Raw genomic sequence first — 11438 nt, forward strand, 5'->3', positions numbered from 1 at the left:
TGAAGCTTAACGTGATGACGTTGCTTGCATATTTTTGAATCATGATTTGTGTAATCAACTTTTGAACTTGTATTGATACAATCATGTAAACTTTTCTACTAATGTAATATGGTGGTGTGTACTTTCTTTACTATACAATTATTGTGATACCGGACATGACGTCATCCGCCCCCGAATATTTCCGCCGTTCAGGTTTCGGGGAGTGACATGTTTGTTCAAGACAAATAAAAGCACAAGCTCTCTAATTTCACAGACTTCTCAACTTGATGTTGCAAGGTGTCCTAGATGTGGATTATACAAGGTTCAAGGTTATTCATGCTATATTTTTCATGTACTACTGTATTATAAATCATCAATAATTTGTCTTACTCTTAGTGTCTCTAGCTCCACCAAAATACTATATTCAACGTGGTTTGGTTCAAGTGCTTAGTAACAACTTGTAATTTCATTGTGTTGTATCCATGAACTGACCCTAGTTTAATGCTCTAGCTTCATGCTAGATTTCTTTTTGTCTTTATATAATATCAGACATTAAAAAAGGAAAGAAAAGGTTGTGTTTTGATTTATTTTTTTTGCCATGTTTAGGTGTCGTTTGGTCTGTTAACTTAAACAAGTTAATACATCTTAGTTATTATCGTACAACGAATGAGAATGCAAAAGGATGACCAGCTACACTGCCATACTCTCCTATGTTAAGGTACCATGTTATAGGGCTATAGACCACCATCCCACTACCATACTCTCCTATGTTCATCCTCTCTTGCAACATCTCTGTTGACCATCATCAAAAGAACATAATCAAAATAGAAGAAAATTATGCTACATTTTTTTTTATTTAACCAGTAGACTTGTTGGACAAGTTGGCCAGAGGGATTTGCTGGAGAATATGGCCGGAAGGAATTACCAGAGATAATGAGTAGTCAGATTGAGATGGTGTGTTGAGACTTTAATAAATGCTAAAAGTATTAAATATAAATAACAAAAAGACAAAGAATACACAAAAAGAAGGGTAAAAAGGTCATTCTATATGTATTTAACGATAATATTCTAACTGAGTTATACCGAAGGACCATTGTTGCAAGATTTGCAAACCACAATGACATCATCTATCAACTTTTTAAAGATCGGACCAAATCTACGAATTTAATCAAACTACAAGGACAATTTCGTAATTTACTCAAAAAAATATATAACCATTAAAAAAAATTTAATCAATCCATTTAATATACCTGCTTTAAATAATAAAATAGAAGGTAGAATCGATCATAATTATTGATTGTGATATTAAAACGACAAATTGCAAAAATGGTCCCTCTAGTAAGCATTTTTTTGGGGTTTTAGTCCAAACCCCGACTTTTTTGGTTTCGTATTCCTTTTGACCATGTTTGCTCGTGATTTTGGTCCCTCGAAAAATTGAAAAGACTAAAATAGCCTTTCTGATATATTTTTTATGTTTTTCCATTTTAATTTAAAAGAAAAGGAACATAATTAATTAATTTGGGCCAATCTTCTCTCTCTCTCTCTCATATAATTTGGGCCCTTACCCTTTTTACCTGATCGTCTTCTTCATCAAAACATACACACACTAAGATTAAAAGACACACACACACTGAGGTAGCGACTAAACTTCGGTGCATCCTTCTTCTCTAGCGAGGTAGCGACTAAACTCCGGTGCATCCTTCATCTCCGGCGACAATGAGGCCACAAACTCCTCGGGTGTGACTCAAAGTGGTAGGAGGGTGGTGTTATTTGGTGGTTCAATGATGACGATGCTGCTCACAGAGGTTCCATATGCTCCCGCTACCCCAACACAAACAACATTGACCCTCTTCTACCGCAAACATCTTCACCGTGGTCTTCAACCTCCTCTACCGTTGCCATATCCACTATCTAAAAAGCCCCTTCGGCACCCCCTAAGCATCTTCCATCGATGGAGATTTAGATCTTCTGGCGGTGTTTTGAAATCGTCACCAGATTCACCTGCATCTCGGTGCCATACATCTTCTGGCGGTGTTTTGATGTTCATCTCCTACAATCGAGTTTGATACTAATTTAAATATATTGCATCGATTAAGTTAATATTGGAAGTGATTGATCTGCAAATTGGGAAAATGATTAGAGTTTGGATCAAGTACAAATACTTATAAAAGATTATTTGGGTTTTGGGTCGGGTACACTGATACCAAGCATTGATATTTGGTTCTTGCAATTTCGTTTGATCTTTTGAACACGTATACTGAAGAAAAAAAAACTGGTTTTGTATTTTTTTTTTTTTTTTTTTTTTTGAGGTTTTGTTTAGGTTTGTAGTGATTATTGTTTAAATTGGAACTAGATGTAGCAAGGAATAGACGAGAGAGAATAGAAGTGCTAAAATTGGTTTTGAAGATAACCTCGTCGGAGAAGACAACTTCACCGAAAGAGGCGATGGTTAAGGAAGTGAGGGGTAGCGTAAAGGATGAGAGAGAGAGAGAGAGAGAAAGAAAAGGTGGGCCCTTCTTATTATTTTGATTATTAAAATAAATAAATAATTATTAGATTTTTAAAAAATGAAAGAAAATTAAAAAATAAATATCTCAATGGTATTATAGTCATTTAAATATTTGAAGGGACCAAATCCGTAACGAAAGTAGCTTAAAATGACCACTAATCCAAAATAACCGGAGTTTAGACTAAAACCTAAAAAAAAAAATAATAATAAAAAAAAAAAAAATACACACGAACCATTTTTGCAATTAAGTCTATTAAAACATTATCGCTTCTCTGTTTATTTAGCTTAGCATTTGAAAATGACAGAAGGATATTGAAGAAGGTAAGAATCGAAGAGTCAAAATTGAAAACTATTGAAACCGGTGAGCCGGTCGAACCATAGCCGACCATAATATCCAATAGGAGTCCGTCTCTGTGTCGTTATGCGGATCTTCATCAAGACCCTCACCTGCAAGACCTTTACCTTGTAGGTCGAGACTTCGGATACCATCGACAACATCAAAGCCAGAATTCAGTATAAAGAAGGTATTCCTCCTGATCAGCAGAGGCTCATTTTAGTCGGCAAGCAGTTAAAAGTTAAAAGAAAACAGATCCGTCTCGGACTACAATATCCAGAAGGAATCTCCCCTTCATCTGGTCCTCGGTCTTCTTTGGGCAGGATGCGGATCTTTGCCAGAATGCCAATGGGGAGGACAATAAGTTTGGAAGTTGAAAGCTTTGATACCATAGGAAAAGTGAAGGCCAAGATTCACGATATAGAGGGGATTCCACCACACCATCAGCTTTTGATCATTGCTGGGAAGAACCTCGAGGGTCCTAGAACTTTGGAAGAATACGACATGCCATTAGCTTTTACATTGCACCTGAGTCTGAAGTTTGAAGATGATATGCGGATTTTTGTAAAGACTTTGACAGGGAAAACCATCACGCTGGTGGTAGGAAGCTCGGAAACCATTTGTAACGTGAAGGAAAAAATTCAGGCCGTTGAGGGGTTTCCATGGCATCAACAGCGTTTGTTCATTGCTGGAAAGAAGCTTGAGAATGACAAAACTTTGAGGGATCATAACATCGAAAAAGAATCTACATTGGACCTTATTCTTGGTCGTGGGTGGGGAGGAGATGTTTTTCAGATTTTTGTTGAGACTTGGAATAGGAAGATGATTGGGCTGATGGTGGAGAGCTTGGAGACAATTTGTAACTTGAAGGCAAGGATTTGGGTTCTAGAGCGGATGCCTATGCGTGAACAAGCTTTATTCTTTGATGGAAGGCGACTAGAGGATGATAAAACTTTTAGTGATTATAACATCCAGAATGAATCTGCAGTGCACGTGTTGGAGAGAATGTATGGAGGTCGTTATCGTATATTTCTTAAGACTTTGACAGGCAAGACCATCAAGACTTTTCTGGGACCTACAGAGACTATTGATGATTTGAAGGCAAAGATTCAGAATAAAGAAAGGATTCAACCACATCACCAACGTTTGGTTACTGCTGCAATCAACCTCTCGGATGCCAGAACTTTGGCTGATTATAACATCCAAGAAGGATCTACATTGGATTTGGTTATGAGGTTGGGAGGTGATGAAATGCAGATTTTTGTTAAGATTATGACATGGAAGACCATAAAGCTGGATGTGGAAAGCTCGGATGCCATTCAAGTTGTGAAGGAAAAGATCGAGGAGCAAGAGGGTTTTAGGCCAGATCAGGAAGAACTTATATTTGATGGGAAACAACTACAAGATTGGCGGACTCTGGCTGATTATGATATTCAGCAGGAGCATACTCTGAACCTTCTTTTGCGTGTAACTGTGTGTGGTCAATTATGAAAAAAATGTATCTTTCACTGAACATTGTCTTGTTGTTGATCCGAAATTCTAAAATTATGTCTTCATGGATATTTAACTAAAAAGTTCTTCATATTGGTAACCTACTGCCTGCTGTTAATGATTTATATAATATATACAAGCTAAGGTTAACTGGAAACTTGCTTAGTTTGTGATAAATATACTCATTCTGACAACATTACTGCCTTATCTCTTCTTGGTGTTCATGTGCAATTGTAGTTATGGATCAGTATCATGGACCTTGCTATTATTCAAGTTATTTGGAACAAGCACTACAAGAAAAATCCTAAATAACTATGGAAAGTTGCTACGGAATCAAAATCCGTAGCTATTCTACTACGAAATATGCTACGTAATGGCTTATCATAGCTATTTTGCTACGAAAATGGCTACGGAATTGCATTGCGTAGCTAAATCATGAATAGCTACGAAAAGTTATTATGGAATCAAAATTTGTAGTTATTCTATTACGAAATATGCTACGGATTGGCTACTTGTAGATATTTTGCTACGGAAGTAGCTACAAAGTTGCATTTTCGTAGCTAAATCCCGAATCACTACTGAAAGTTTCTACGAAATAAAAATTTGTAGCTATTTTACTACGATATATACTACGGAGTTGTTGGCCGTAGCTAGTTCGTTACGGAACTTGTTATGACATCCATATACGTAGCTAGTTGGCTACATCATTAACTACATAATCAAAATAGGTAGCTAGGTGGCTATGGAAGTGAAATATGTTACAAAATAAAATTTTGTAGCTAATTTACTATGTAACTTGTTACAAAAAGCTTAATCGTAGATATTTGTATATAAAACTTGTTTTCAAATTTACAAAATAACTACGGAATCAAAATTCGTTGGTATTTTACTACGGAATATTTCGTAGTGAAGTAACTACATAATGATATTTTGTAGCAAAATATAGAAATTTCTACAACCTGTTCATATACTCTATTAATGGGTACGGTGGTTATGTACAGTAAAATTCTTGCTCATATCACATTAGCCACCAATCTTTTATCATTTACATTTGCTACCTTTGTCTATTTTTACCTCCCTTTTCCCTAAATTTTTTTTTTTTTTCATTATCGTCCATCCGTGTTGGGCTGTTAGGCGGGGTCAATGGGGACACACGTCTGTTGTTCTTCCTTTGCGTCAAACACTTCTTCCGATTAACGCTATCTAACTTCCAAAGAAGAACACCACCTTATTTTTAATCAATACCGGTTTCTCTCAAATTCATCTTCCGTCTCTTTCATCCCACTTGCGTACTCTATTGTACACTACTTCAAACCACTGCTATCGACAACTTTCAATAATCGGTCGTTGGGTTTTACCTCAAGTTTCTCATCGTCTTTAAGGTAGCTTCAACATTTTTCTTTTTTAAATTTGTTTTAGGGCATGTTGGTGTGTGAAGACTATGAGTTTCCACAGCTCTTCCATCGCATCATCTCCGAATTCTTCTTCAATATCTTCTATTCCACTTTACCAATGAAAATCTGTTTCTCTATTCCACTTTACCATTGAAAATTTGTTTCTCTGGCAGAATGAAAACCTAGAGGGACGATGAAGGTCCTCTTTGTCGGTGTCGCCAGAAACGTCAACAATGATCTCCCCTCTTTGAGAATCGTCGGCCTCCACCACTTCCTGTAATCTCTGCCGTCCTCTACACATCCCAGAAATCGACGTTCGATAGGCTCATCTATTTCACACAAAATGGCAGGTGAAACACACACACGCACACATATGTCAACAGTTGGCGTCTTTGCGTTGAAGGTGCGATTTGTTTTCAGGTATCATACTCCCACTCCTTCCTCCTCCACCTGAAACTCATTTGTGTTGCTCTGCACTTCTTTTTGTCTATATTTGTGCCAGACATCATGTGGTCTATTTCGTATTCTTTAAAATCAAATTGATTTTCTGAATCAATATGATTTTGATTTTGGGAATTAGTTTTCACTTTTCAATTAGTTTAGTTATGATGAATTGATCTTCTGAATCGATATGATTTTCAATTTAAGAATTGCTTTCCAATTACTTGAGTTATGATGGTGAATTATTGAGGTTTTCTCTATAAACTATTATGACAAAAATCCATCTGTTAACAGGATTTTACAGGGGCTAAAAGAGACGCAGTTAGGCTTATGTCAAGTTTTGGAAAACCTTATGTTTGAGGTGATCCGATTGAAATTTCAATTCACATGAATGTTTATAATCTTACCTCCATGAATGAATATGTTTATTGAAATTTCGTCTATCATTATGGTGTCCAAGGTTTGATCTGTTTCAGTTAATTTCATGAATTAAGAAGGTTTTGACTATTTAGGATCATCAAGGAGAATCTGATGAAACTCGTAAAGGAGGTTCTGTTGCATTGGGGGAGTGCAAGAGGTGGGATTTTTACATATATATAAGCTCTTATCATATGCCCATAACCTGTTTGTTGAAATGCTTCAAAGAAGTTTCATATTCAGGAGCCCGCTAATTGGTGGATATGCTCTTATTACTTACAATATATCTCATATCTTCGTTTTCTTCTTTGAAATTTGGGTTCTTGGTTTAGTTTCTCATTTTTTTTACTCTTTTTTTATTTCCTAGGCAAGTTTCACGGGGAATAGGTTGTACGAATGGATCCTTCTTTCCAGGTGTGTCTACTGCGGTATGCTTTTATACATTAAAATTCTAATTTTAGGTAAAAGAATTGAATTTTCCTCTTTATTTTTTCATCAATTTCGAAAAATCAAATACTATTTTTTGGATTTACATGATTTGTGGCTCAGCGTACCATTGCCTTACATAACTTGAGTTCCTTTTGCTTCGATTTTTTTCCACAGATCAATTCCAGATTAGTGTGCTGAAAGCCAAAATAAATCCATGACTATCATAAAACATAAAAATGTCTCCATAATGATAATTAGTAACCAACAATATTTTAATTAATAATTTATGTACTTGTCTTTTACTTGCAAAGCTGATAAAAGAGGAAATTGTATGCAAATTTAGGACCAATGAATCATATTAGGAGAAAAGTAGCCAGCTTTTATTTTATTGTTTCAGTGAAAGTGATAATATGTTTTCTTCTGGAAGATAATACTCTTGTGTTGTAGTCGTCAGTTCAAATCAACAATCATGCATGGTTTTTCCTTTTTCTGATTTTTAACGTATTTTTTCTTGAACAGAGTTTCACTTTGATGTGTAATTCTCTTATGATGAACAGATTGAATAGCACTTTCATCTTCTGTAATTTTAGCAACTCTGAATGGACAAATTATTGTTAGTAATGGAGAGGTAATTTTTTTACCTACACTTTATTCCAATTTTTTTTATTAAATCTCATAAATTATTAATATGTATTAATTATTACATATGACTAGCTAACCTCATATTTTTTTTTACCTCAGTGTCAGCTCATCTGCACATCTGCAGGATCTTCAAGCTCTAATTTGGCTCAACAATTCCTAGGGATGTGGTTTCCTCTTTTTATGGGCTTATATGGGCTTATGGTTATTTGAAGACCAAGGTCATCTGACACATTGTGGTTATACCTCAGAAAAAGAGGATTCTTTCGGGGCTTGTTGGTAGCTTAATCTTGCAATGCTTAAAGGTATTTCTTTGTGCTCTTTTTAAATGCAAGAAACATAAACCTACTTTCATTGCTTCGTGTTTCATGATAGTTACTCGAAGAAACTTTCATCTCAGTTCTAAGATAACATAAGAGTAACAACTAATTGGAATCAATTTTCTTCCCATTACTTCAAAATATGATTATTATTTATAAATTTATCTTAATTTGCTTTTCGTTGTTTTGAAATAGAGGATTCTTGATGATGAAATTGAAAAAGTGAACCACTTTCCTATTGATATACTCGTGCCATTTCTTAATCGAAAAAGTTATAATCTTATTTTGACTAAGTAAGATAACAAAAAACTAAATAAATATATGTATAATAAGTAAACAAGTTCATTAATGGATTGTTAGTTTTGGAAACAAAAAGTTATGTTCGATTTCTTTCATCTTCATTAGGTTACAATAAAACAACCAAAAGCAAACCAAATTAGGATTTTGTACAACAAATTGAATTTTAATCAAGTTGATTGTAAATTTGATTTTGCAGGTTTTGCCATTTTGATTGACCATATGTGGCTGTCTGGGTGCTCATGGTGGTTCAAATCTAAATTGTGTGACTGTATTTGTTATTAATATTCAATATTGATGATTAGACAACCTTGTAGAAGAATTTTCGATGATGTAATATATCTATAAAATTGATGTAACCATAAATTTATATTTATTACATTTTTATATATTTTTATGAATATTATAATTTGAATATTGGATTTTGTTGAATATTTTTATCATACTAAATTTGCACCTGAACCTGTTGTAATGGGAATGGCTACGAAATTTGCTACGGAACAAATAGCTACGAAATTTGCTACAGACCAAATGGCTACGGAATTTGCTACAAAACGAATGGCTACAAAATTTACTACAGAACCATTAGCTACAAAATTTGCTATGGACCAAATGGCTACAGAATTTGCTACGGAACAAAATAGATACGGAATTTGCTACAAAATTCATTTTTACGGAATTGTGATGGAAGTGTGTTGTAGTTGAAATGCTACGGATAGACGTCGTAGCAACGGTCATAACAAAATTGCTACGGAACTATAATTCCGTAGTTAAACATTTTGCTACAAGAAATCTTACTATGGAATCTCATTGGCAGATTCCGTAGCAACTTCTGTAGTTATTTAGATTTAGCTACGGAATTTCAATTTTTTGCTACGAAACTTTTCCATAGTTAAATTGAAATTTTCTTGTAGTGAAGGTTATGATGCCTAACTGCAATGTGTTTGCCTATTTCACCTTATCCCGCTTTCTGTTATTGTTATTAGTATCCTTGGTTTTTTCTTTTGTCTATATTGTTCTTTGTAGGCGTTGTTTCATAAAGCTGATGAAGAGGATGAGGATACAAGGGTGGACAAAATTCAGTGAAAGTTTTTTCTTAGGGGGTGTTTGGCTTAGCTTTTTAGAGGTCAAAAGATCTTTTTGGAAAAATTACAAAAAGTCAGGTTTTCTGACTTTTTTCAAAAAGCTGATTTTTCTTCTTTGCAAAATCCAAAAGTAGCTTTTAAAAGTCTTTTGTCAAACATCTTTTGCCTATGATTTTTTTTCTAAAAGGACTTTTGGTCATTCAAAAGTTAAGCCAAACTTATCCTTACTCGATGTTACATTTCATTTTGACGAACGCCAAATTGTTCCATGAAATTCCCCAATAAAATGTTTATTTTCCATTTGAATGTGCTTACCAATAACTAAGATCCCTCATTATAAATTGCTGTAAATGTAACTTTACCCTGATCCCATAATTAGAATGGGGTAAGGGGGAGGTGAGAAGACAACAACCGTAGTGGTTTTCGTGGATGACCTCCAACATAAAGTGAACATGGGCTCACATTGGGGTTGTTATCTCCTGTGAGAAAACTCTTGCAAAGGAAATGTAACTTCACAAAGAAAGAATAGTCACTGGGAAGAACAAAAGGAGGGGTGGTAGATACAAGCAATAAGACTGCAAATGAAGGATCCATGAATAGCAATGATAATCTTCCTAAAAGGTTGGAATTCATTATTTTTTTAGAATCAAATCCTGCAGTTCCTATCTTGAAAAGAATGAAATAGTTTGTTCCACTAAAATTGTTATTTAGATTTGAAAAATGAAATTTCCTAAAAGGTCACATTTTGTGGATGACCACTTAGTGACATTTTAAAACTTAAAACTAGTCAAGTGACCAAATGAGCACAAAACACATTGACCAAATGCGACCTTAACCCTAAGTGCAATAATAGCAACATATTTTCTTTTATTTTTGTATTTATAGCATCCAATCTAGTCATGAAGAGTGTTGGGTTAATCGTTTTATTTACCGGGTCACGTTTATGGGTCAGTGGGTCACCGTCCGGTAGTTTACGGGTCACATGTCAGTATTTTTAGTTTGCTCTATTTAGTGGTTGAATAAAAAAGAATGGGTAGAGGGGTTTTGACCGATTCCTGTGAAGTGCAACATTGGAAGTAAGCAAATTATTAGGAAATCATGGGGAGATGGTTGCACGTTGGTGGCCACGATTTTTAGGAGTGTTATCATTTTATTTTTGTTTAAATTGGTTATGTAGTCGTCTTTGTTTTCACTATAAACTGTTGGGGTTGAAAAACTCTTCTATTAAACACTAAAATAGAATTACAATAGGAGGAGCAACTCTCACACTCAACTATTACAAAAAACCAACCCTCTCACTAACACTCTCACTCTAAGTGTTATACTATCTGTTTCTCTGTGTTTGGGATGCTTACAACTGAAGATGAAGCCTCTATTTATACCCATGACAGCCACCATTTGTGTAACCTTCATTAATTGTGTTCATCATAGGGTAGGAAGAAAAACTTGTCACCGTAGGTTTCATTTTGTCAACAAAGATGGCTAGTCTAGCTTTGGAGACTTTGGAGGCTGGAACACAACAAATCTCCCCCTCCAGTCTCCGTCCAACAATCCTCATCCCAACTATGTCACCACATAGTTTGTGTTTCTCTTATGTCACCACCTTTGTCAACATGTCTGCAGGATTGTTGTTGGTGTTGATCTTTAACAACTTCAATTCTCGTCCCTCAATTGCTTCTCTAAGCCAGTGATAACGGATATCAATATGTTTTGTGCGGGAATGGTACATCGAGTTCTTACTTAGGTCTATAGCACTCTAACTATCACAATGAATGATGTACTCTTCTTGTGGAAAGCCTAATTCTTGAAGAAACCGTTTCATCCATATAAGCTCCTTCCCAACTTCAACGGATGCAATATACTCGGCTTCTGTTGTTGACAGAGCGACACACTTCTGTAACTTGGATTGCCATGAGATAGCTCCCCCTGCCAAAGTGAAAATGTAACTTGATGTAGATTTTCTATTATCAAGATCTCCTGCCATATCGGCATCTGTATAACCTTCCACGATTGGCTTTGCTCCCCCGTAGCATAAACATAGTTTTGAACTACCTTTTAGGTATCGAAGTATCCATTTGACTGCTTCCCAATGTTGTTTTCCCG

At 35.2% G+C, this 11438-nt stretch overlaps 1 protein-coding gene and 1 pseudogene across 12 annotated transcripts; both read left to right on the forward strand.

The window, feature by feature from the left end:
* The first annotated feature begins 2832 nt into the window (after positions 1-2832).
* LOC111891333 (polyubiquitin-like) lies at positions 2833-4417 on the forward strand (annotated as a pseudogene).
* Positions 4418-5443: 1026 nt separating this feature from the next.
* On the forward strand, positions 5444-8653 carry LOC111891335 (uncharacterized). 12 transcript variants are annotated; one of them, XM_023887390.3, is made up of 8 exons: positions 5444-5695; positions 5881-6127; positions 6443-6509; positions 6661-6725; positions 6933-6993; positions 7514-7622; positions 7736-7938; positions 8450-8653. In XM_023887390.3, the coding sequence occupies exons 2-6, from the start codon at positions 6051-6053 to the stop codon at positions 7610-7612; spliced, it is 369 nt and encodes a 122-aa protein (XP_023743158.1). In that variant the 5' UTR covers positions 5444-5695; positions 5881-6050; the 3' UTR covers positions 7613-7622; positions 7736-7938; positions 8450-8653. The 12 variants fall into 12 exon arrangements, 2 of the variants coding, with proteins under 2 accessions (XP_023743158.1, XP_023743159.1); XR_006192495.2 differs by having other exon boundaries at positions 5451-5695; positions 6609-6725; positions 6933-6979; positions 7552-7622; XR_006192496.2 differs by having other exon boundaries at positions 5451-5695; positions 6625-6725; positions 6933-6979; positions 7552-7622.
* Positions 8654-11438: the final 2785 nt, after the last annotated feature.

The sequence above is a fragment of the Lactuca sativa genome, chromosome 5 (genome assembly GCF_002870075.4).
Source record: "Lactuca sativa cultivar Salinas chromosome 5, Lsat_Salinas_v11, whole genome shotgun sequence".
Lineage (NCBI taxonomy): Eukaryota > Viridiplantae > Streptophyta > Magnoliopsida > Asterales > Asteraceae > Lactuca > Lactuca sativa.